The 26,536-nt window shown below is 40.2% G+C and overlaps 1 protein-coding gene and 1 long non-coding RNA gene across 2 annotated transcripts; one reads left to right on the forward strand and one right to left on the reverse strand.

Annotated features, from left to right (window-relative positions):
- Positions 1–4,442: 4,442 nt before the first annotated feature.
- Positions 4,443–5,854, forward strand: LOC139446387 (uncharacterized). The gene is made up of 2 exons (XR_011651921.1): positions 4,443–4,533; positions 5,733–5,854. It is a non-coding gene; the product is annotated as an uncharacterized lncRNA (long non-coding RNA).
- Positions 5,855–9,078: 3,224 nt separating this feature from the next.
- LOC139454059 (E3 ubiquitin-protein ligase AMFR-like) lies at positions 9,079–26,448 on the reverse strand. Its single transcript, XM_071235549.1, has 16 exons — positions 26,380–26,448; positions 23,001–23,304; positions 21,757–21,849; positions 20,812–20,976; positions 20,416–20,568; positions 20,088–20,128; positions 19,601–19,733; positions 18,524–18,657; positions 17,823–17,933; positions 16,830–17,014; positions 15,707–15,819; positions 14,776–14,901; positions 14,008–14,070; positions 12,691–12,854; positions 10,415–10,519; positions 9,079–10,025 (listed from the first exon to the last, which is right to left on the reverse strand). Exons 2-16 carry the CDS (start codon positions 23,298–23,300, stop codon positions 9,866–9,868), a joined length of 2,046 nt encoding a protein of 681 aa, XP_071091650.1. The 5' UTR covers positions 23,301–23,304; positions 26,380–26,448; the 3' UTR covers positions 9,079–9,865.
- Between the last annotated feature and the right edge of the window lie 88 nt (positions 26,449–26,536).

Genomic DNA, 26,536 nt, shown 5'->3' on the forward strand with positions numbered 1-26,536 from the left:
ATTGTTTCAGATAATAGTTTCCCAACAGCATATATTGTATAGACTATTGTACTTCGGGCACCAAAAGACGGTTAAAGGGAATAAAGATAACGAAAAAGTTGAAACTAAATGGGGTAACTTTCAGTAACAGTTAAAATTGTGTTTCACAGTCCAGGCAAGGCATATTACGTTTAGTCAGAAACGCGTAGAAAAATATAAACTCACACGTGACAATCTAATCAGACCATGCTACCAGAAGTAAGGGTAAGTGAGGGGAAATGGGGGTTAACGTTGCGTTCAAGTTTATTGCACTTATATAGCGTCGTCCTTTAAACGTCACCTGTTGTGAGATTCGCATTGACATAATGTATGTGCGGTAAGGTGAAATTGGGTCCCATCGCGTCCAAGATAATTGCACTTATATAGAGAGACGAGCATGCGCGTCGTGTGTGTGTGTGTGTGTGTGTGTGTGTGTGTGAGAGAGAGAGAGAGAGAGAGAGAGAGAGAGAGAGAGAGAGAGAGAGAGAGAGAGAGAGAGAGAGATTGATATCATGGGCGTCGAGATCTACGCAATTGGGATACGATGACATGCATCAACCAAGTCAGCGAGCCTGACCACCCAATCCCGTTAGTTCGCCTCTTACGAGAAGCATTGGTTGCTGAAGACCTATTCTACCCCGGATCTCAACGGGTCCATTAAAATCAGATCGTAGTTCACGCTACTAAAAACAAATTTTAAAACTACGATCGACTTATAAGGAGATTGCATGTCATCGTATCCGAATTGCGTAGATGAATTATAATGATGTCGATCACTGGACTGTCTGGACCAGACTTGGTTATTTACAGACCGCCTTCACATAGCTGGAATATTGCTGAGCGCGGCGTTAAGCATCCACCAATCTTGCATTGAAAACGTCATGAACGTAAATAATGTTCAATAAATCTAATTGGCCACTTGACATCGTTGTTCCCAAAATCTAAGATACCCTGTATGCTAGTATAACATTCAGCATCAGACAATGACGAGCATGCATGTGTAGAAAACAATGCATTAGTAGTTGCTCAGCGCGTGGGACTCGTGTGTGACCCGTGAAGATCCGGGGTAGAATAGATCTTCAGCAACCCATGCTTGTTGTAAAAGACGACTATGCTTGTCGTAAGAGGCGACTCACGGGATCGGGTGATCAGGCTCGCTGATTTGGTTGATGCATGTCATCGTATCCCAGTTGCGTGCATCGATGCTCATGGTGTCAATCACTGAATTGTGTGGCCCAGACTCGATTATTTACAGACCGCCGTCATATAGCTGGAATATTGCTGAGTGCGGCGTTAAACAACAAACAAACACAGTGAGTGAAGTCCATTTATGGTGTTCCCCTCCGTGGTATTGCTTAAATGTTGCTAGAAAACGCGTAAAACCAAACTCACTCACCTACTCTTCGACACTGTTAAAATACATGGCTTTTTAAACCTTTTTAATGTCAGTACCTTCACAAAATGACTACAGTGATGTGGTCATTTTCAAAATAGCAGCAAATATATAAGCGTATGTGTAGGTTTCTGTGTTCGTCAAAGTGGTGTGCGGTATGTCAAGTTTAGGCAAGTGACAAATGACAATATTTACATTGTCTATATTTGTCATATAGAGTATTGGTGGACTCATATTTAGAGACAATCTGCAAAATCCGACCCGATAAATCAACAGGTAGGATTATTCTGATATACTGAATCCTGTGTAGTGGGAAGGCGACTAGTCATGTCACCCCAGTGACGTTAATTGATCGATTACATGTCATGTACATGACACATAACCGAAAATGATAAACACATTTTAAAGTTATAAACATCCAACTGATGCAAATTATTTGTAAGCAACAGAGGCCTTGGTCCGTGTTGTGTTGTAGCAAGTCGTCACGAGAATAGTTTGTTGTTGCTGAGGACGGAAGAGCACTTGCCACGTTTCGTTAGCATTGGTACGATTCGCCGGGTGAACATATCAAAATGCCGGAGAAATTAACGTCTGTTATTGCAAAGTTTTATGACGAATATATCCAGTCAACACCCAAAAGACTTAAAATCGTAGATGCATACCTTGTTTACGTGTTCTTGACGGGAGTATTCCAGTTCGGATACTGCTGTTTGGTGGGGACCTTCCCATTCAACTCATTTCTCTCTGGATTTATTTCAACAGTCGGTTCATTTGTGTTGGGAGGTAAGCATTCACTTCACAGTTTTGCAGTAAGCTGCCTTGTATATTATCCTAATATGAGTAGACATGACGCTGTATGCTTATCATTGTCATAGCTTTTAAATGTAAGTTATCAGCTGGTTATGGCTAGGCATATAAGTTACTGTTAGCCACATTTTGGAGAGATATCCTATGTGGCATCATGGGAAGCAGTGTGTAGACATATGTGCGATAATTTTCCCTTATCGTTGACTTTGTGCCAATTCCCTGGATAAGTCTTGGTAATTTTATTTCTGAAATTATAACAACACGTTATTGCCCGTGTGTGTAGTGGCAAATAGAAGAACCAATCAGAGCTCTCCACTTAGGAGGGTAGTTAATGGTGTGTAAGACAGTGTCAGTTGATGTCTTGTTCGGTCGACATGATTTTAATCATGTTAATATTCAGTCTGAAATCATTTGTAGCATTTAAGAGTCCAATCACTTTTGCTTTGACTATTAAAAGTATAGATCAAATAAAAGTTACTTTTGTTTAACGTAGTGGGGTGAGTTGGGTTGACTTGTTTAACGTCACTTTTAACAGTATTAGCACGATTAGTTTACAGTTATGTTGTGGGAGGGACTCCCGAAGTGATACAGGTTTCAAATGTTTACCACTTTAGTGTAACCCATGAGCATGGTTATTGTTTACCATAGACATTTCTTTACCCAATCTCCCTGGACCGCCTCCCTGGTCTGGTGATATAGCGTCTGCCCGGAGAGCAGAAGGTCCGGGGTTCGATCACCGGCCTTGCCAAAAGACGGTAAAAGATGGTACTTGTTGTTACCCTGTCTGGCGCTCGGAACTAAGTGGCTGAAACAAGGAATGGTCGGCTTGGAGTTGGTATACTTTGTCTGAGTGGGGTATTCATGTTAAACTGCTGCATGGTATCTCAGTGGGCTAGCTCTATAAATTGGCATCAGTCTGGACTAGTACAGGCAGCCACACACACATGCATGTACGTCGCTAAATAAGTGCAATAATCTTGGATGCAACGTTAAGCCCCATTTCACCTCACCTACTCCCCCACTTCTTTGGTCACAGTATATATTTACTGTATTGTTAACCAAAATTGGTCCTTCACTAGCTTGCTGGAAATATTTTGATTGGCCGATTTTGTCTGATTGCATTATTGTATTTCAAGCAACTTCTACCTTATTTGCCGTATTAAGTGCCATTGGCGTTAGAAATATGATAAGGGGCTGAAAGGGCTGATGATTAAAACCATACACAAGTTATATTTGAATTTAGAAATTGAACGGTAGTGAACTGACTTTGTTCAAACATTGATGAAACTAAAAGATGTTTGGTTACAGTAACAAAGCAATTATACCCCGCTTCTGTGCTGCAGTTTATTGTAACAAATCTGTGCAGTACACGCAAGAAAATAGGGACTGGGGGCACTATAAAAGTCGATTACAGTTTATTCTAAACCAAAGGCTTATCATTGACTGAGAGGTATGGACTAGTCTCCTGTCCCCAGCTTCCTGGCATATTCAATATTAGCTTCCTCGGTGATGTGGTTATTAAATCAGCTGTTTCAATCAGTGGTGGTTATTGTGATTTGAAACCTCTGATTGACCAACCAGAAAAAATATATTTTCCAAATTCGTGGTAGAATGAATGATTAACTTGACAAATCAAATCATATGTTTTCACCTGGTGTTGGTGGATAAGATTTGTTAGTATAACATTTCTAAATAGTTTTTGTCCCTCTTTTGTCGGCACAATATGCATGCTTGTGGGTTTCATCAATGTGATAAACATTTATTCCCTACATTGCTTTCCGCATGTTCAGGCCTGAGCAATTCTCTGAGATCCATTCTGTTTTATCATCGTATCATAGGTTTTCAGACATCATATATTTTAGGAAAAGCCATGTTTATCGCAATTACTCAGTCTATAATGGGAAGTGTAGTTTCTCTCAGACTTTGTAAAAACTCAGATGATGGCTTGTTTGTAAGAGTAAGATGTCATTTATAAGTGAATGCAATTTTTTACAATTCATGTGATTAGAGAGAAAATGACGAACACTGGGATATATGAAAAGAAAGTTCAACAAAACATTTTCATTTGACAAACTAAAAAATGTCTGTCTGGTTCCACATGCATAAAATGTTACCAACAGCAACCGTGTAAGTTTGGAACCTGGTGTTGACTACAATTCTTTGAGAGATTATTTTTGTTTAATTCCAGTTTGTCTTAGACTTCAAGTGAATCCCCAGAATAAAAACGACTTCATTGGAATCAGCCCGGAAAGAGCCTTTGCTGACTTTGTGTTTGCTCACGTCATTCTACACTTAGTTGTTATAAACTTTCTGGGGTAAGTGTTATGTTTTCTTCAGTCTACAGACATATTGGTTGTACCGAGGGAAGACAATTATCTTTTATGTTACCATGGTTACAGTCTACAAATTTAGTCACAGGTCTGAAGCTCGAGTCCAGTTGACTTATTGTCTGTCTAGTATTACTGAAAGCTAGTTATTTCCAGATGAAAGACTAAAAGACGGTTTGTTTGGCTGAATGTCCATGTTAATTGGGGAGACATCAAAGTTAATAATAAATAATTAAGACCCGAAATGACAACCAATGATGGTATGTTTTGTTGTGAATATGTCAAAGGCCATACTGTAATACTTTAAACCAAAATTGCCGTATTTGTAGCTCAGATATTTTCCTCTGAATATAGTGCTTCATTGCATATTGCTTTGTTATTATTGGTGAAAAACAAGTTTTGATGTTTCTCTTACAAACATTATTGTAATAATTTGGAATGAATATTGTGTTCCATCATGTCTGAAGGAATCCATGTTAGATTTGGCACCATTAAGTGGAATATATATTTTAAGTCATCCTTTGCAAGTGTAGAAACAACATTTTCATGCTTTGCCTTAAGAGGCAGCTATTTTTTCTCTTATTATGATTACCAATCTTTGTGTGTTGTTGTTAAATGCAGCACTCTGCAATAGTCCAGCTATGTGACTGTGGCTTGTAAATAATTGAGTCAGGACCTATCATTCCAGTGACTGATATAACAGCCATCGTCTATGCAATTAGGGTACAATGACAATCAACCAAGTCACCGAGCCTGACCACCCTTTCTATCTTCTCGCCTCTTACGATCAGCATAGGATGTCCCAAGGGCAAAGCACGCCGCTATATAAGTGCAATAATCTTGGATGCGATGTTATAAACAATTTCACCTCACCTCACCTCACCATGGGCAAATATTTTTAATCCCAATAACATGTACTTCTTAATGGAAGGATGTTATGTGGTGGTTCCCTCAATAAGAATAAGTCTCAGGCACTCTATTGCTGGTTGTACAAGGCGACTAATTTGGATTGGGTGGTCAGACTTGGTGACTTGGCTGAGTGCATATCATCATGCTCTGATGGTGTGGATTGTTTCTCGTAGTTTGCCTGGTCTAGATTTGATTATTTTCAGACCGTTGTGGTGTGGCTTGAATAGTGACTTGACTCATTGTGATGATGTGCAGTGATGTATTATCTTTCATTTCAGTTGATCGGCAGCAGACACAAGCCTGGTGGCAAGATGGAGGCCGTCACAAGGGGAGGGTTGGGAGCGGGGGGGATATTCATGCATATACAACACAGTCATCAATAAATGTTAATATAACAGTACAGCTTTGTATGTTATAACTCTGACAAGATTGTTCTTGAAGCAGAAACTGATAGCCACAAGATAACATGATCTGAGACCAAAGTCAAGGACAAACCAAGGTCAAGGATACACCATAGGATATGACATCATGATTTGCAGCTCAATTTCATTAGATCAATTTGTGAAACAATGTGTTTTGATACTGTACGTGAAGTGTATTGTCAATCGGGATATCGTTGAGTTTTAACCAGGGACATCTACTTGCCTGACTATTGACAGCATATAGCAGTACCCCCAAAATGTTTGAAATTCTTCTAGCCCTAAAGGCTTAGATAACCTTTGGTTTGGGCAAGTACTAATTTCCATCCCTGCTCCGATGGTTGTGTGAGCTTTGGATAACACAGCATGGATCACCTGTCCTCCAAGCTCACTGGCATACCAGATAAGAGCATACTGAAGCAGGTATGCAAATTGTTACGAGCCGCTAGCCCTAGGAATTTTGTGTTATGAGGTCTTATGCGAGTTTGGAGAATTTCAGGCGTTAATTTCAGGGGTGTTATATGTTATCGTTATTTGGGAAAGTAAATATTTCTGGTCAAGTTGCATCCCCGCTAAAGAGAATCGGGTAATATGTCTTGTTGACTTGGCTGATCATGTGACATTCTGTGCAGACTGCAGCAATAAGTTTCAATGATTCACTGCTGTCACCCGATAGTTTATCTGCTGGGATTCCAGGTAAGGATGGGTCCCCAGCAACCTGTATTGGTCTAAGAAGTGACCAAATGGATTGCGTGGTTACGCTCGTTTTCCTAAGTGTACTTGGTCGATAGGGTGTCCTCTTACCAGGATGTGCTCACTGGATTGTCTGGTTCCGACTTGTTTAAGTACAGGCTGCCGTCACATTGCTGGAATACTGCTGAGTGCGGTGTTAACCAAAGTTAATCAAGTCAGGATTCTAGCTCTGCTCTCATTTACTCAATGCTGGTGACAAGACATAAATGAGGATTATTTGGGTGGTTACATGATCATGATAACCCTGATGTCACGCATCGTTGCTGATGCCATCAAGAAATGATTTGTCTTGTTTAGAAAGTGGGGTAGCCCAGTGGTTAAAGCGTTTGCTCATCATTCTGAAGACCTGGGTTTGATTCCTCACATGTGTGAAGCCCATCTCTGGTGTCCTGCGCTGTGATATTGCAGTGTTGCTAAAATCATCATAAAACCAAACTCGCTCACTTGTTTAGACTTGCTACAATGTCATTAAAATCAAATATTTTATTCAGATACGATTCCTCTCTGCATCCAGATCTTAGGACACCGGTCAAAATGCAGGATGTGTGGGTTCTTGAGCCAGCTTTCTGAAAACAATTAGGCTTCATTTCTTTACCGCCTTGATTTGAATTTTTGTATCTTGACCAAAGAAAACCATCACAGAACACAAATATAACCTCTGTAGTAACCCTATTGGGTGTAGATGCTGTGCCGCTCTTTAATGTTGTGGATGTATAAAATATCTACAACAGTGTGGCTTTTTTTATTATTACCCTTCACCCCGAAATCTGGTGAGTATGGCATAAAAACATGAAGTCGTATTTGTTAGTGACACAAAAATAATTTATTGAGTACCTCTAATGGTATGGTAACATCTTCATCTTGGTACATAAAATAACAACACAACTTTAGTTATAAGCCACTCCAGATGAGCCCTGTGTTCAAAGATACTTCAAAAACACCGCCACAGGGTTAATATTGAACAAGATGGCTGACAATCAGGCAGCATGAATGCATGTCCCAATGTGTAGACATAATTGACTCTTGATTAACAAACTGTCCTACCAGCAACGAGAAGGTAACTTGTTTTCCTAGTAGTAAAACTTTGATACAAATTATGCCCAAACCAGCAAATATATGTATCATAAATAAGATTGAAGATTTAGAACAAATTAGAAGATATCACTGGCATGTCATCACTGATCTGTACACAACTGATATTCTACATACCAGCTACACTTCCATCAGCATGATCAGTGAAGGACTTGTGGATTTATACTACTCGAAAGAAGTTCAGGAACACTCGATTTTGTCATGACAAATTAACTTGTCATACGAAGAAAAACATCAGGTGTCCTTAACTTCTTTTGAGTAGTATAAATCCATGAGTCCTTCACTGATGGAAGTTTATGACAACACAAATTGGAACACAATCATTAAGAAAACCACATGCTTTATATGTATTCATCTGGTAAATAATAATAATAATAATAATAATAATTCCATTTATATCGTTTATAAAGCATCAGATCCATTCAAGTGAATGCTGAAAGTGCTATATTATTACCCTGTCAATGGGGGTATATATATATTTAGTATCCCTATCAAAACGTAAGTACTATAATTATTCTCATGAGACGCGTGCAGTGTTCTGGGTATTCAATCACAGACATTGTTGAACAAGGTTGTTGCTGGTGTGAGTGTCCGCATGCTTCACAAGCCACTGAATATTTACTAACCCAGATGAATGCGTACTAGCTTTCAGCTTGTTGGTTCAGTAGGCCAGTTTCTGATAGTGGTTGTGGCAGTTCCTCACTACAGGTGGTGAATCACACAGCACGGATACATCTTGTTGAAAAGAATGGTGCACTTCGTGATCACAAGTAACGTACACATGCTGGATGACGGCAGATACTTCACGAACCAAACTGTGTTTGGTAGTCATGTAAAAACATGACTCATTATTCACCAATACAAGTATATTTTGTATGAATGTTCTAGGGTAAAGAGGGGATAGCTGGAGTGCACCACGTCTCCCTTGGGATCCGCATAGGATCACTAACACTGAAACTCGGCCCAGAAATTAGTTCTGCCAGGTTAGGATAAAGCGAGTTGAGCTGAGAAAGCCTTTTTACAGTTTAATAACTCTGAAATATCTACAAGCAATAGGCTTGTCTTAAGTATCAGTTTCTGATGCTGACTTTTGTGAAAAACATACACTGGGATATGGAAAATAACAATGTCAGATCACATTATTCCAAGGAGTACTGAGCTAGTGGACATTTCTTCAGCTCTACTTAGTGTACTGTAATAACATTGAGGAATTTCCCATCCAGATGAGCATCTGGACAATGTATAATTCTGATTATTTGATCATTACTAGCATTAAATCTACAAGACTGTCAACAACACCTAAAGTAATGTACAGACTATTCCATCATTTCATGAGACAGGATGTATGATGATGATGATGATGATTATTGATGAGAATATTTAAGTGAATATATTACATTCATGATCATATTTATCACCCAGCTGTATGTTATGTTGATTTGTACAGTATATGCAGGTCCATTAATCGCTTGAATAGTTACACTTCACATTTCATCCTGCATCAATTTAACTTCTTTCGATGCTTAGGCATCCAGCCACCTTCATAGACAAGTTGGAAACATTGGGACCACAGTGGACAAAAGATAGGACGAAAAAATAGAGATCACTTAGAATTCTAGAAGAAATGAACTAGATATGACTAAATTTTTTAACTTGCTTGCCATGTAACAAATGTTATATTTGGATAAACTTTCTGATTAAAGTACAGATTCTCGTACATTTTTGGGTTGAGTCCCATTAGGGATTACAGGGGTACACAAAGTATGTGATCTAGACTACAAGTTGTCAGACTTTCATTTTTGCGGAAGCCTCTTTCTGGCAGTGGGGGTATCCTTGTAGCCAAGGGACACAACTCTGATCAGCTAGCAGATGTGCTCTGACATGTCCATGGTCCAACCATGACCCAAAAATTCCTTTGGGGTTAGTTACACATTTATTAGAAGGGGTTTAAAAGTCTGGAATATAGGTAAGGTGGGATGCCTAATATTTCTTGCAATCAAAACAAACGCATAATTTAAGGCATGTCTAATTATAGACAGCACCCACAGCAAAAAGAAATATCACAAATGCTGTAAAATCCAGGCTACAAATAATTACAAATAATGTACTTAGTACACAAAGTATATACAGATAATGAGCCCTAGCCATCAGCTGTACTGAGAGTGGTGTATAGAGTTCAGTCTGCGCTGGGCTGCCTGAAATATCACCTCGCGCTGTTGTGACCTTGAGTCATCCGACTGATCAGATTGAGACGATGATGAAAAATCGCCAGATTCTGTATTATGTTTGTTCTTCTGAAGATATTTCCTGTAATACAATCAGAAAGAGATACATAGTTTAGACTTCACAACAAACTCCTTATCAAATTCTAGACATTTTTGGCATCATTTATCAAAAAATGTAGACCTGACAGGAGCATTTTTGGCCACACCTGATACATTAATCCATGCTTTCATCTGGCAAAATTCAGGCCTCCCTTAAAATATATTCTAGTCCCTAACACTAGACACCCATGCTGCAATGATTAAAGTAAGTGAGAGAGTTAGGTGTAACATTGCTTTGAACCGTATTTTAGTTATATCACAGCATGTCAGCTTAATGTAGAAGAAAAGCCTAAAGTCATTTGCAATGATAAACTCATGTCCTTTCTGATAATGTGTTTGCAAAACATTCTAAGCTGAGCAAGAAGACTATACCTTCTGGCTTGATCAACCATGGATGTCTTTCTGTGTTCTAACATTGACATTCTCTCAGATGCAGATTTCGAAAACCTTCCTCCAAGGGGTGAAGGAACATCCTCACTGAAACATACACCAAACATGGGATAACATCTCTCTGAAACATTCATCAAACATGGGATATCTCTCTGAAACATACATCAAACATAGGATAACATCTCTCTGAAACATTCATCAAACATGGGATAACATCTCTCTGAAACATACACCAAATATGGGATAACATCTCTCTGAAACATACATCAAACATGGGATCACATCTCACTGAAACATACATGGGATGACATGTAACAGATCTCCAACTGACACATACACCAAATATGGGATACTATCTCTGAAAAATATACCAAACATGGGATAACATCTCTCTGAAACATTCATCAAACATTGGATAACATCTCTCTGAAACATACACCAAATATGGGATAACATCTCTCTGAAACATACATCAAACATGGGATCACATCTCACTGAAACATACATGGGATGACATGTAACAGATCTCCAACTGAAACATACACCAAATATGGGATACTATCTCTGAAAAATACAACAAAAATGGGATAACATCTCTCTGAAACATTCATCAAACATGGGATAACATCTCACTGAAACATTCATCAAACATGGGATAACATCTCATTGAACCATATATAGGATAACATCTTACTGAAACATACCATGGGATAACATCTCACTGAAACATACATGGGAAAACTTCTCACTGAAACATGTGTCATACAGGGGATAACATGTCTCCTCACTGAAACATGCATCATAGTAATACATGGGATAACATCCTCACTGAAACACACAAGGTGTATCATATTCAATCACTGAAACATGCATCATACATGGGACAACACATATGGGATACACACACACTGAAACACACATGGGGTAACATGTCTCCTCACAGAAACATGCATCATACATGGGTTAACATGTCTCCTCACTGAAACACACATGGGATAACATGCCTCCTCACTGAAATACACATCAGTTAACATGTCACCTCACTGAAACACACATGGGATAACATGCCTCCTCACTGAAACACACATCAGTTAACATGTCACCTCACTGAAACACACATGGGATAACATGCCTCCTCACTGAAACACACATCAGTTAACATGTCTCCTCACTGAAACACATGGGATAACATGCCTCCTCACTGAAACACACATCAGTTAACATGTCTCCTCACTGAAACACACATGGGATAACATGTCTCCTCACTGAAACACACATCAGTTAACATGTCTCCTCACTGAAACACACATGGGATAACATGTCTCCTCACTGAAACACACATCAGTTAACATGTCTCCTCACTGAAACACATGGGATAACATGCCTTCTCACTGAAACACACATCAGTTAACATGTCACCTCACTGAAACACACATGGGATAACATGCCTCCTCACTGAAACACACATCAGTTAACATGTCTCCTCACTGAAACACACATGGGATAACATGCCTCCTCACTGAAATACACATCAGTTAACATGTCACCTCACTGAAACACACATGGGATAACATGCCTCCTCACTGAAACACACATCAGTTAACATGTCACCTCACTGAAACACACATGGGATAACATGCCTCCTCACTGAAACACACATGGGATAACATGTCTCCTCACTGAAACACACATGGGATAACATGCCTCCTCACTGAAACACACATCAGTTAACATGTCTCCTCACTGAAACACATGGGATAACATGCCTCCTCACTAAAACACACATCAGTTAACATGTCTCCTCACTGAAACACACATGGGATAACATGTCTCCTCACTGAAACACACATCAGTTAACATGTCTCCTCACTGAAACACACATGGGATAACATGTCTCCTCACTGAAACACACATCAGTTAACATGTCTCCTCACTGAAACACATGGGATAACATGCCTTCTCACTGAAACACACATCAGTTAACATGTCTCCTCACTGAAACACATGGGATAACATGCCTCCTCACTGAAACACACATCAGTTAACATGTCTCCTCACTGAAACACACATGGGATAACATGTCTCCTCACTGAAACACACATCAGTTAACATGTCTCCTCACTGAAACACATGGGATAACATGTTCATCACTGAAACACACATCAGTTAACATGTCTCCTCACTGAAACACACATCATACAACACATCCCTCACTGACACATACATCACACATCAGATAACACGTCTCCCTGACATACCTGTGTCTAAAGTCCCCTGAGTTTATGACCATGGCCTCAGCCTGAGCCAACAGGGGGCCTGGCTGACTGTCAGTGTTATCTCCCACTGACAGGTGGGTGTCACCCAATGCAGCCCTCAAGCCCATGAGCCCAGTCCGAGACACTGTAGATGGCACTGCTATCTGCTGAAAGACATCACATAGCTGCACAGATGTTGACAGGATAAGACAGACAATAACAAATAAAATCAACAAACCCCTTTCCAAATCTATGATGAAAGCAGAGTATGATTCTGATTTGTTCAAGAATCACCATCAAATGGTGATGATATCAGATGCTCTAGAAAAGGTGAACATATCCTGCCCCACTGGTTGCACCCATCACAAACACATGCAAAGGCAGGTCAAGAATTCACCTAAACACAGGATAATATTGAATATGATAGGAAACTCTATTACAATGGAAGCTAAAACATTTAGATGTTCATGCAAATGTTTTTTCCAGTCGCAGGATACATGTCCTTTATATTGAAACTGCCTCTTAGGATACTTGAAAAATATTGAACCAGATTTTATAACTGGGAAGGGAAATGCTTTGTGAAGTGTTCCTATTACTTAATCCAGAACCAAGCAATTACATTCATCAGTATGTCAGTGGGATGAGGCAAGAGAGAGACTTTCAGAGAGCTAAATGTTGACAGAAGAGGGCTGCAGCTGTGACTGTCTGAAAGACGAGGGAGCAGGTGGGCTTGGTTAAAGAGTATTTCAGATTGTAGTTCAGTAAATCACAGCCTGTCACCTATTGTGGGAGGAAAGACCCCAAGTGTTGCAGGTCATAAACCTCTACCAAAACCCAAAAGCAATGTTTAACTGTTTATGATGAAATGAATACACCAACCTCCCATCTTTCTGTACTACTCAACATGTGATAAGAATTTGCCTTGCAACTGGATCATGTTCAGCTTCATTTACAGTTAACAAAAGTAAGTACACAATTCAAGTACACCAGGTGCTGTCCTCTAATGGCACTATGTAACAGCCCTGCATCCCTCTCAAATGTTGAGTTGTGTAAAATGAGAAATACTCCATACTGAAGTGCTGATAGTCTTGCCATTTTCCAACTGATTAAACACAAGAAAGGGGACAATCATTTTTTTTGCTGAGAACATCCAATATTCATATTCATGTTCCCTACTTTTTTTTTAGAATATTAAATTTGTATACTAAACACTACATTGTGAATTGTGAAATCTGCCAAATGGTAACCACACAAACAATGAATTCTCGGATGTGTACAAACATCAAAAAGGCCACCAAGCTGAAAACACTATGCTCATACCTGCATATTCTGTTCATCATCTGTGTCATTGTCTACACTGGGTCTGTTGGAAAGTACTGGTGTCTGAAAAAGGCAGTCAGACATGAATAATACTTCTGAATAACCACCAAGAATATTTTGTTAAACAAGCAGGGTTATGTGCCACAGATCTCGTCAACAGAGGGACTTGCTTTCAGATGCTTCAGCAATAAAGGTGGACTTTCTGAAATATTTGTAATAATCTTCTCTAGGTTTTGCACAATCATTACAATTCCTACAAGTTTGAAGGTGTTTCGCAAGTCATTGATAGTATAACAGAGGTGCTGTTCAAAGAAAAAACTAAAGCAATCTCATTAAAATCAGATCTTAGTTCTCGCTACTGCTAAACAAAGATCTGAGGACATCCAATTAGGGGTCACGTCAGAATGACCTTTCATCCGACCATCAGAGCGTCGCTTACCAGATCATGAAAGTGACATTCGGAATGTGAATTCTGATAATGCAACCTCCAAAGCTTTTACACTGGATATTCCGAATGATAGTTACGGGTTTAACGACTGAATCCATACAATGTAGACCATCTACTAGCCATTCCAGAATGTTCTTTTGTTCTTTGGTTTCCTTTTGATACCCACAAGAATTGGCATAGTGCTTCCAACCCAAGGATCATAATCAGGGAGAATTCAAACTATGAAAAAGCTCCTCTGCAAATCAGCACAGAAATAAGCAACATCTGAAGCTACTTGGCCACCTGTGCTTCCACTGAAAGGATGAGAGGGCAATACTCACTGGTGGTGCTACAAGTCTTCCCTCTAGAATGTTGTCTATTGTCAGGTTCACAGACCGAGTAGCTCCCAGATCATCCACAATGGTAGCCAGCGGCATGTTAGGAAAAACTGCCTGCACCTGTCTTGCCTGAAACAAGAACAGAACCATTGTCAAACAATGCTTGATATTGATAACATTACAACTTCTTTAGAAAGTGTCGAAACTTTTATATCATTTTTTTCTTCTTCTTGTTATTGCAGTCAGCATTATTCCAGTTATACTATGATAACTAGTTGGGAGGTGGGTGTCCTGTCAACACTCACCATGTTATCTAGTTGGGAGGTGGGTGTCCTGTCAACACTCACCATGTTATCTAGTTGGGAGGTGGGTGTCCTGTCAACACTGACCATGTTATCTAGTTGGGAGGTGGGTGTCCTTTCAACACTGACCATGTTATCTAGTTGGGAGGTGGGTGTCTTGTCAACACTTACCATGTTATCTAGTTAGGAGGTGGGTGTCCTGTCAACACTTACCATGTTATCTAGTTGGGTGGTGGGTGTCCTGTCAACACTCACCATGTTATCTAGTTAGGGGGCTGGTGTCCTGGCAACACTCACCATGTTATCTAGTTGGGAGGTGGGTGTCCTGTCAACACTCACCATGTTATCTAGTTGGGAGGTGGGTGTCCTGTCAACACTTACCATGTTATCTAGTTGGGAGGTGGGTGTCCTGTCAACACACACCATGTTATCTAGTTGGGAGTTGGGTGTCCTGTCAACACTCACCATGTTATCTAGTTGGGTTTGGGTGTCCTGTCAACACTCACCATGTTATCTAGTTGGGAGTTGGGTGTCCTGTCAACACTCACCATGTTATCTAGTTGGGAGTTGGGTGTCCTGTCAACACTCACCATGTTATCTAGTTGGGAGGTGGGTGTCCTGTCAACACTTACCATGTTATCTAGTTGGGAGGTGGGGGATACCCGTGCTTGTTGTTGTCCTGTCAACAGGTTAGTGTGCGTCACCTCCACGGAGAAACTCGGCAGCCAGCTCACATAGCGAGAAGCTGTAACAACAAAACAAGCATGAAATACTCACATCCTCCGCCAATATGACATGTCGGGTGTGTGCAATGCATTAGCTCCTGTGAACTATGTTCACTGGGCCTTTTTGTAAAGAAATATACTACGTTTTTCAAGATCTGCTCCGGAAACGAGGACTACCTCCATTTTCAGTCTAAATCAAAGTCATTGCCATGGAAACTCGAAATATAACTCTTAAAAAAAAAAAAAAAACTATCCAAAGGCACCAGTTCACCACTAGACCAATAAATGTGCAAAATATGGTGAAGAAAGATGGTACGGTTTTCAAGATCTGCTCCGGAAACGAGGACTACCGCCATTTTCAGTCTAAATCAAAGTCGTTGCCATGGAAACTTGAGAAATAACTTTTTTTTAAATTCCAAACTATCAAAAGGCACCAGTTCACCACTAGATCTATCTATGTGCCAAGTTTGGTGAAGAAATATGGTACGGTTTTCAAGATCTGCTCCGGACACGAGGACTACTGCCATTTTCAGTCTAAATCAAAGTCGTTGCCATGGAAACTCGAAAAAATTTTTTTTTTAAAATCCCAAACTATCAAAAGGCACCAGTTCACCACTAGATCTATCTATGTGCCAAGTTTGGTGAAGAAATATGGTACGGTTTTCAAGATCTGCTCCGGAAACGAAGTGTGACGGACGGACAGACGGACGGCCAGCAGGCACCCATTCCTATATCCCCCTTCCACTTTGTGGCGGGGGATAATGATGTTGTGCAGTGTAAGATTCCGAAAAAGCAAAGTGTGCTCTCTATGTAGCAGGTTTAGTTCATCACAGCCCAGATTAATAATCTTGGCAACAGAACAGTTCGGGCAAGATGAAAATATTTTCGTCACAAACCAGTGACTGAATAACAAATACTTTTCTTTCCCAATTTTATCTTATCCAACTAACAACCTAGAAGCTATATCTGACCATGTCCTTTCATTATGACATTCAACATGTGCATCACTCCCTTGTTCAGGCCAATTTACCATCGAAATGAAAGAAGTGGTTAGTGGTTGCCGCGTTGGCAGGTGGCGCTGGTGGCGCCCCAGCATTCCCTGTTTCAGCAGGTCCCCCTTGTGGCACGTTCTGTCTCTCGCGTTGACCGTCACTCAGTGGCATGCGACAAGTTGGACAAGATGTGTCTTGTTCCAGCCATGATCGTAAACAGGAACTGTAAACAGAACAGTGATCATCACATCCCTATATTTCACCTGTATCATGGATACCTCTCTGATATCATGGATATCCATCAGTTGTGTAACAGATATCTGTCAGCTGTATCAAGAATACCTCCCTGATATCATGGATATCCATCAGTTGTGTAACAGATATCTGTCAGCTGTATCATGAATACCTCCCTGATATCATGGATATCCATCAGTTGTGTAACAGATATCTGTCAGCTGTATCACGAACATCTCACTGATATATAGATCTCTCAGTTGTACATCTCTGTTTCTGTCCAAAATACGCCTTGTCCGTACAAATATGTTCCAAGATGTGTTCATAAATCAGATCATAAACAGATGTACCTCCATTAATTCCTGAACCTCTGCTGAACCTAAAACATGGCGAACATGGCTGCATTGTTTGAAGATGACAGTACTCACATACTATAGCAACACAATTGGAAAGGCTCTACCACAGGTGTAACGGTATAAGAAGAGTGTTTTCAAGTTTGTTGGTTTGTTGTTTAACACGACTCAGCAAATATTCCAGCTATATGACAGCGGCCTGTAAATAATCAAGTCTGGAACAGACAATCCAGTGATTGATGTCATGAGCATCAATCCACGCAATTGAGATATGATCACATGCATCAACCAAGTCAGCGAGCCTGACCACCCGATCCTGTTTGTTGCCACTTACGACAAGCATAGTCGCCATTTACGGCAGGCATGGGTTGCTGAAGACCCCTATTCTACCCCGGATCTTCATGGGTAAAATTTCCCCACAAATCAGCCCCCTTTGTATCTTACTTGTGGAACAGGTGGCAGCAGGGCAGCTTCCTGGCCGACTCCATCCTCTCCCAGCAGATGGCGCAGTCGTCATTGTTCTGCTCCAGGTCTTCCTGTGTTGCCATGGGGAATCTAACACACAGAACAGTTCAGTCAGACACCTGCCCTAGGGAATCTAACACACAGAACAGTTCAGTCAGACACCTGCCCTAGGGAATCTAACACACAGAACAGTTCAGTCAGACACCTGCCATAGGGAATCTAACATTCAGATCAGTTCAGTCAGATATCTGCCTTTGGGAATCTAAAACACAGGACAGTTCAGTCAGACACCTGCCCTATGGAATCTAACACGCACAACAGTTCAGTCAGACACCTGCCATGGGGAATCTAACACACAGAACATTTTAGTCAGACACCTGCCCAAGGGAATCTAACACACAGAAAAGTTCAGTCAAACACCTGCCCAAGGGAATCTAACACATAGAACAGTTCAGTCAGACACCTGCCATAGGGAATCTAACACAGAACAGTTCAGTCAGACACCTGCCTTCAGTCACCTTAATCGGGTATGGATATAAATAGATGATTTCAAGTTCAAGCAAAACAACTTGCACTTTTGAATCCTCATAAATCTGTGGGTGCATTTAACCTTGTCTACATCAAAATCTGATGTGCTCCACCTGTTTAAGGAATGTCTATTCCAGCAACTGTCTACTCACCTGGCCTCCATGTTCTTGACCACTCGGAGGTAGTTCTTGTGTCTCTTGACCCGTCTCTGGAACTCGTAGAAGAGGTAGCGGAGCTGCATGCAGATCACCAGACTCGCCATGCTCAGGAAGATGTTGCCCCACAGCTGGCCACACAAACACATCACATGAGAATCACATGACAATCAAACAATGCTATCAAACCTACAACACTCAAACTATGCAGTCCGCAATAGTCCAGTTTTATCTGCCTGTCAGACAAACCAGTCACCATTCAATCCAATTTAGTCATCTCTTACGGCAAGCAATAAAGTGCTGGAGACCTTAACCCCCGTCCCCATGGCAAGAAAATCAGGATCAGTCCCCTACAATGTGTGACCTGGCTGCCAATATGTCATAGTAGGCAAATGGAGTAGAACGGTGCTCATGCTGTCAGCCCCTGGGTTTGTCCAGTCCACATAGCTACAGCATGCCATGATAGTAGCCTGCGTATTGCTAACTGTGGCATAAATCAACACTCATTCCCTTCTTGTGACTATCAATCATGCCATGGGGATGATTTTAGTACCACGACATCTTAAGCTGTGGTTCATGCAGCTGGCCCCAGATTTTCCTGCTGTAGATTTAAACATCCATTGGCTGTTGTGATGTAGTACAATAACATTCACTCACTTGTGCAACAATCAAGGTACAGTCACATTGAACCAGTCTGGTCACTGCTGACAGTTCCTGTTTCTTGGTTGTCAGCTGTTTAAATTTAATATCTGCTTTACCATGCAGTACTGGACAAGCTTGGAGTATTTACTGTCAGTTATCTCAGAAGTGTGATGAGTTGTGTCTAACACTATATTAAACAGTATTTCGGTACAATGTTGCATATCACCTAATGTGGAAGGTTCCAAGAAGCAGGTCATCAACCCAGAAGCATTTGTATGATACCGACAGACCAAGGATCATAATCAGGATGAACCTTGGATTTGAACCCACAATCAGTGGATCCTGGCGTGGAAGCAATTCTGCAAAGCGACCTTGACCCCTGGGCCACCCACTAAGGGGAGAGAAGAACAGAGACAAACAAGCCACACTCACCAGCATGTGTAAGTGATGACAGAAGTCGATGGAGAGGGCGGCCAATTCAAAGATGAGCTCGGCATAGTACACGTACATGGATCGGTTCTCCCACACACCCTCCTTGCTCATGTCCCACAGGTGGATGATGTACCTGACACACAATCACATGGTTAGAAACCAACAGTTTTCGTCCACGAGTCCTTATAATGATAACATATAGTAAAACCCTTAAAAAGGGCAAATTTCTACTAGTCCTTATGATACCTTTACCATTGGGCAGTTTGGCAAGGACTACAGGACTAGTGCCAATTTCTAACGCTGAATCACATGGCATCAGTGCCCACTACCTACTTCACATGTCACATTCCTTGTTTACAGGGGTTTTGAAGACTGTATGGACAAAAGAATTTACAACACTCAAATTTCCCTGCATTGATATTTTTACAGAATTCGAATTTGCGACAGACATCTGAGTGACAGTTGAGATCTGCTGAAGTATACTCACCTCACAACAACATACAGAGCCCTGATTCCAAGCAGTAAACACTGGAAAGAACAAAACATTTCATGAAATAATACAGGACAAACCATTCAGCCATACATAAACTATGTTTGACAAAGCGATTTGTCTGAAAGCCAGAAAATGGCTTATCATGCACAGTTTAAAACAACCATTTTATGTGAGAACTACTATTTGGTATTTGAGTAGTATCACTGTAAATAAATTCAGAACATTGACTCGTTTTCGACTTAGTTCTCACAATTTAGAAATTGAACGTGGATGACGTGGCTCAGCCTTCATACCCCAGACCCTGACATGGCACCATACTTACCTCCGCTGCCATGAAGGCCAGTATAGTGAGGCCGACTTGAAGTCCCACATAGACACACACAAGGAGCAGGCCCCCACACGACACCAGGATCACCCACAGCAGACTGAGGAGCTTCACGTGGGAGTACCGGGCTGTGGTCGGGGAGAAGGACAACTGCAAACAACAGTCACGTTACAGTTGTACATGACACCAGGAAGACCATGATGCTGATTTCCATGTTAAGTTTAAGAAAATCAATCACTGACAATCTGAACTTTGAGTTTCTTTGTCGCCATAATAACATGAAATTTTGATAAATTCATGATGAAAAATTATTCGTGTCCATTTCCCATTTGTACGCATTAGACGCAATATTGTTCGGCTAGTACAACCACAGTGACCCTAGTATATACTCACGTATTCAAACCTGTCCTTGCAGAGCTGTGTGAGGAGATGGAAGAAGCCAAGGACAGAGAACCAGGCCACCCACAGCACCACCTCCTCCATAGTCTGAACATTCATCACACCAAAGATGAAGATGAACTTGTAGAACACAAAGTTCCAGAACTTGTCCTTCAGATGCTGAGCATAATAAAAAGGCAAACAATAGATAGGTGCCTTTTTCAAACACACAAAGCTATTCATAAATATTTTCTAAAATGGCAGTACTAATCATGAAGCATAAGAATCATCAAACTGTCATAAGTATAATAAGTCACCTTTTCTTTGACATGTTTGAGAAAGTCATAGATATTTTGTAATTTGTTTAAAAGTCTCACAGTATTGGTACTACACCATGGGTATCATTGAGACAGTGCTGCCTCCGCAGTCCAATGGTAGAGGGTCCGCTCAGAGAGGTTCAATCCCCGGCCATGACATACCAAAAGACATTAAAATATGGTACCTGTTTTTACCCTGTCTAGTGCTCGGCATTAAGGGGCTACAACAAGGACAGGTTGGCTCAGTATACTGTGTCTGAGTGGGGTAGTCATGTTAAACTGCGGCATGGTACTATTAATACTACAATACTACAATAGCACTATTAATCAGCATCAGTTCGGACTAGTACAAGCAGCCACACACACACGTGCATGCACATCACTACATAAGTGCAATAATCTTGGACATGACGTTAAACCCCATTTCACCACCTTGAGACAGTATCATGGAACCATCTTCAAGCACTAGCTCAACCCCTTTTTTGATGGTTGAGGTTAGTAGGCTGTTGAACAATACAGAATTAATTAATGTATCTAGTTCATGATGTACATGGTAAAAAAGATAATATGTGTGTAAAACTTGATGAATGTTTGCAGCTCTATCACAAACACATGACAATCACTGCAAGCATCAATCGGTTACCTGTTGTTCACTGACTCGGAGCTCTCCAAACACCATGCGCTGTATCAGCTTGCCAAGGAGGATCAGACAGCAGTAGGCTGTATTTACCAGTGTCTGTAACAAACATGCAACTAGGAATATCATCTTCATGATAGGTTCTCATTAAACTGTTGGTTCACGCCATCAGCTCAGTGCTTTTAGCGCCAGTTTAGGTAGACAGGAACCCAGTCAAACATTTTCACTGTTGCGTAGGGACACATTTCCTTTGGTTAACAGCAGCTAGAAGCTTGGAAGGTGGTTAGGAATATGTTCTAGAGATGTTCGCTCTAAATTTGGTTATGGTGAGTGAGTGAGTTGGGTTTAACAGCGCTTTTAACAGTATTCCAGTTATATCATGGCGTGTCAGGTTAATGTGGGAGAAAAGCTCGAAGTGATGCAGGTCTCAGACGTTTACCACTTCGGTGAAAGCCACGGGCACGGGTATGGTGCTGACAAACCTAGAAACATAATCGGGGCGAACAGGGCTTCGAACCCACAATCATAGGTTTCTGGCGTGCCCAAGGGACACAACTCTGCACAGTGAATCGCAGCGCCTTAGTCAACTGGGCCACCCGTGCCCCCAAGTTTGGTTATGGGTAAGATAGAGAATAAACAACAAGATGAGATAAACCCTGAGAAAAGAAAAAACGTAATTTCCTATTACTTGTTAGTTATTCTATTGAACACAGCAAGTGCATAACGTCATATCACCTTTGTTGAATATTTTAATGTTATACATAAGTTACAATCTCAAGGGTATCACATAAAGTTTTATGTATGAGCTTATTTAGGTGAAACGATGTGGTGCTTCTTGAGTTTTCAGAAGATACATGATACATTGTTTTCTGTATCAATACAAGACGATTTATGGCTAAAATAAATTCCTTACTTCTCACTTAATAACCACCAGCATCTTTGTCAGTCAAATATTGCCAAATATGTTGTACTGAAACAGCAGCTTCAAACAATGCCTTCAGCTAGCTTTTCCTTTAGGACCTGCTCTGAAATATTTATAGTCAAGAAGTGTCTACCCGATTTGATGTAAATAGGAGTATAGTGATATGTATCGTATCATGACCTGTGGTACGTGATACATATCGTATCGTGACCTTGCTGTATAGTTTCACCCAATCAGCTTACAGGAATAAGAAGTTTTACAAAATAATAAACATACCCCTGCCTGTAAAGTATTTGTCAAAATCAGTCCAAAGCCTCTCCTAACTCACCCAAACACACCATGCCTGAGTCGTCATGACAAACAGGAAATTCCACTCGTAGGAGTCGTAGGGTAGTGTGGTGTTCCACGGGTCAGATATCACGATCTCGGGGTCATCTTCACTTAGGTTCTCCGTTACTGGGACCTCTGTCTTGATCGGCGCATCAACCTCCTGTTCCAGACTTTCGAATGGAGTGGAAGTGACTGTCTGATGTGTGTAGAAGAGGGCACATGCCAGCAGAACTGTACTGAAAGCTGTGTATGTCTGCAGGCTGGGCAGAGGAATCCTCTCCAGTAAGATGGCCGGCATTTTGCTACAAAAGAAAAAAAAACACAAACATTTATGAAAGTGAAGATCTATCATTTCCCTGACAGTGTTTTGAAGCAAGTTTTTATTCTCCTCTGTTATTAATTACCAGTGTTTGATATTAATCATGAAAGTCAAGGTTCCTTGTCGTTGTCTTTATGCTGAAAGGTTAAAGAATTAGAGTCAATAGATTCAAATACTGTATTCAATGTAATAAGCGTTCATGACAATATTTGCTAATATATTGGCAAGTGAACAATCCCAATTAACATCCCTTCCAATTGATCATTGTACACAAGACTTATTCATTCGGGTATAATACACATTTAGTGTTATGTGCACCCTTAATTATGGGCAATTAAATTCTTGAAAATATATCTGTCTTGTATAACACGCACAGACTTTTCTTCTGTATCATTTCAGGCTGTCAGCATAAACCGCAAAATTTACGATCTTTCAACTTTTTTTGTTTTTTTACCAAACTTATACTCTAATAAGAGGCCCCTATTTCTAATTTTGATAGTGCCCTGGGTGCTTATTACATCAAATACGGTACTACAGGAGCAAACCCAGGGACCCCTGTTAATTTCAATCACTGGATGTCCTAACAGAAATTCTAATATGACATTGAAGAATGCTTGATTGAGATTGGTTGAAAAGAGATTTTCATTTTTCTACAGAAACCTCCTGTATTTAAGCCTTTTCACACACAAAAAACGCTCGCTTCCAAATTAAAATAAGAAGTATCTACTCTCCAGTGGGACTAATCAAATTTCAAAACACTGTTGGTTTATTTCCTATTTGGAACACCGATAGGTTAAATAGGCTGATGTTTGGTTACATTTAGGTTGTGCTCTTAATTTGTTAATGCCACACTCTGCTATGACTGAGGTATGTAAATAATCAAGTCTGAACAAGACAATATAGTGAGTGATATCATGAACATCAAACCATGAAACTAAACTTCTATCTTGACTCGATGGAATACCATGACTAAACAGCTAATACATCATTGGGTCAGTGAGTGAGTGAGATTTTACGCCCCTTTTAGCAATATTCCAGCAATATCATGGCGGGGGACACCACAAATGGGCTTCCCACATTGTACCCATGTCGGGAATCAAACCTGGGTCTTCAGCGTTACGAGCGAATGCTTTAACCACTAGGCTACCCAACCGCCCCAATACATCATTGAAGTCTCAAAAGCACTTAGGGCACCTTTTGGAGTAACGTTTTGTCTCTACAGTGTCTGTGCCTGGCACTTTGTGAATGATAATTGTTTCTTGTTCAAAATTACAACTGCCCTACATGAAATCTGTTGTTCCAGCAAATTCTGGATTTGTGGCACAAAAGACACAAGTAATAACTTTCATGCTTTCGTAAAATAGAAGCCAATTAAATCTTTCAGCCAGACTTCCCAAAATACATGTTGCACAGGCATAGTCTACCGTTTCGCTCACTTTTTCTTATTTTTGTTGTAACCGCATCCATTGGCGCAAGCAGATGAAGCTTTGGTGGTAACAGACAGTTTCAGCACTCATACCCATGCTGGATTCAATATTTTTGTAAATCATCAGCTTTGCTAGTAGATTCTAATCATGTCTCTTTCTCTAAAGTCCCATCAGAGCATGATCATTCTTCTGTAATTTCTTTACAAGAGCCAGATGAGACATGAAATATTGAAAATACATTTGTCGCCCTTGTTCTACCATTGACAGCAAACCTACTTTGTGCACATGTTACAATAACATTGTGAAATAGCAAAGCATTTTCCATGTATAGAGTTGTATGATGCTCATGCTTTGTCATTGCTTGTATTAAGCAAATTTTATACAGGATACAAAACTGGGTTTTTAGTTATGATTGAGCATGTGCAACATTATTATATCGAGAGATTTTTAAGATTAGTTCTAGTTGATATTGTATTAAAAAAATAAAATCATGTTTGGGTTCTACTACATTCTACATGGGAACTTTTGAGAAATGTAGTCAAAATGTTTTTCAGATTATATTAACATGGAATATCATTAACATTTAATGGAATAATGGGCTTTCCTTTCAATGATAAAGAAAGGAGCCACAGTGCGACTAAACACATAACTCGATCACAAAATTTCAATTGCATATGCGACTGATTCGATCCTCCATGCGACGGAACTTGAAATCTGAAAAAGTGTGCCTTGTTCAGTGCACTATTCCGAAGCAATCACAAATATTTTAGCATGGTAATCATAAAAGAATGAGTGACAGCAAACCAAGTTATTTCCATGGCTTCAGATGGAAATATGGATGTGAAATTGTTTGCAAGCAGAGATATCAATCATGTAATGAACAAATTCATTGCACCAGGCATGTTAGTCTGTTTTACAGACCCTGATACAAATATATATCAAATTCAGCCCATGCAAGTCTTTAATGTTTGGCAAGTATAGATCACTGCAGTATCTGAAAATGAAAAGAGTCACTGGGCTCCTTTTTATTATATTTTTATGGAGATAATTGAACAACTGTTTTTATGTACGATATGTTCATTTCAGAGACTAGATTTTAGTCTACAGGCATGTGCTCACCATGCTTACTGATTCAAGTATGATCATGAAGATGATGGCCACAATGCTTGTTTATTGTAATGGTGTTCATTGACATTACCATATATCATATATGAGCGAGCTTCTCTTTGGCCAGCCGTGTATAATCTGCCTATTAAACTGCATCAGTTACCTACGTGTGTGTTCCGAGTACAAATGTGGGAGCCAAATGTTTCATTAATTCTCTGGAGGGACAGCTTGATTGAATATACGGAGATATATTGAGATAACATATGCATCAGTCACAAAACGGTAGATATATAGGGATATAGTTTCCAAACAGTAATAATTATCTCAGAGACGATACCGTTAGGTAATTACGCTGACCCGTCTAGACGGAACAGGAAAACATCGGGAACATTCCCGATAACATTTTACGTCAACGACCTCGAAATATATCCCAGACTACCATTATAGCATGCTGTGCTTGGAGGTAGAGAACAAGCATACGCATAGAAAAGTCATGTAGAAAACAACAAATACAACCGACTTACCTAAAACAAAACACAAACGTCGATATCAAAATGTCGTCCTTTCCTGAGTACGATATGTTAAAACCGGAAGTTTTCGTAAATTCGTTGATTTAATACAACTACCTATTACTTTATTCCCATCTAAAATTAAATCGAGATATATATTCCTTTACATTGG

The sequence above is a fragment of the Haliotis cracherodii genome, unplaced genomic scaffold (genome assembly GCF_022045235.1).
Source record: "Haliotis cracherodii isolate W230 unplaced genomic scaffold, xgHalCrac1.p SCAF_10, whole genome shotgun sequence".
Lineage (NCBI taxonomy): Eukaryota > Metazoa > Mollusca > Gastropoda > Lepetellida > Haliotidae > Haliotis > Haliotis cracherodii.

Coding starts and splice junctions, on each gene's coding strand:
- LOC139454059 (XM_071235549.1), bottom strand. CDS start 23,300: ATGCCGGCCATCTTACTGGAGAGGATTCCTCTGCCCAGCCTGCAGACA. Junction 15,820..16,829: donor CCACTTCTTTCATTTCGATG/GTAAATTGGCCT, acceptor TTGTTGTTACAG/CTTCTCGCTATGTGAGCTGG. Junction 10,026..10,414: donor ATGGTTGATCAAGCCAGAAG/GTATAGTCTTCT, acceptor ATTGTATTACAG/GAAATATCTTCAGAAGAACA.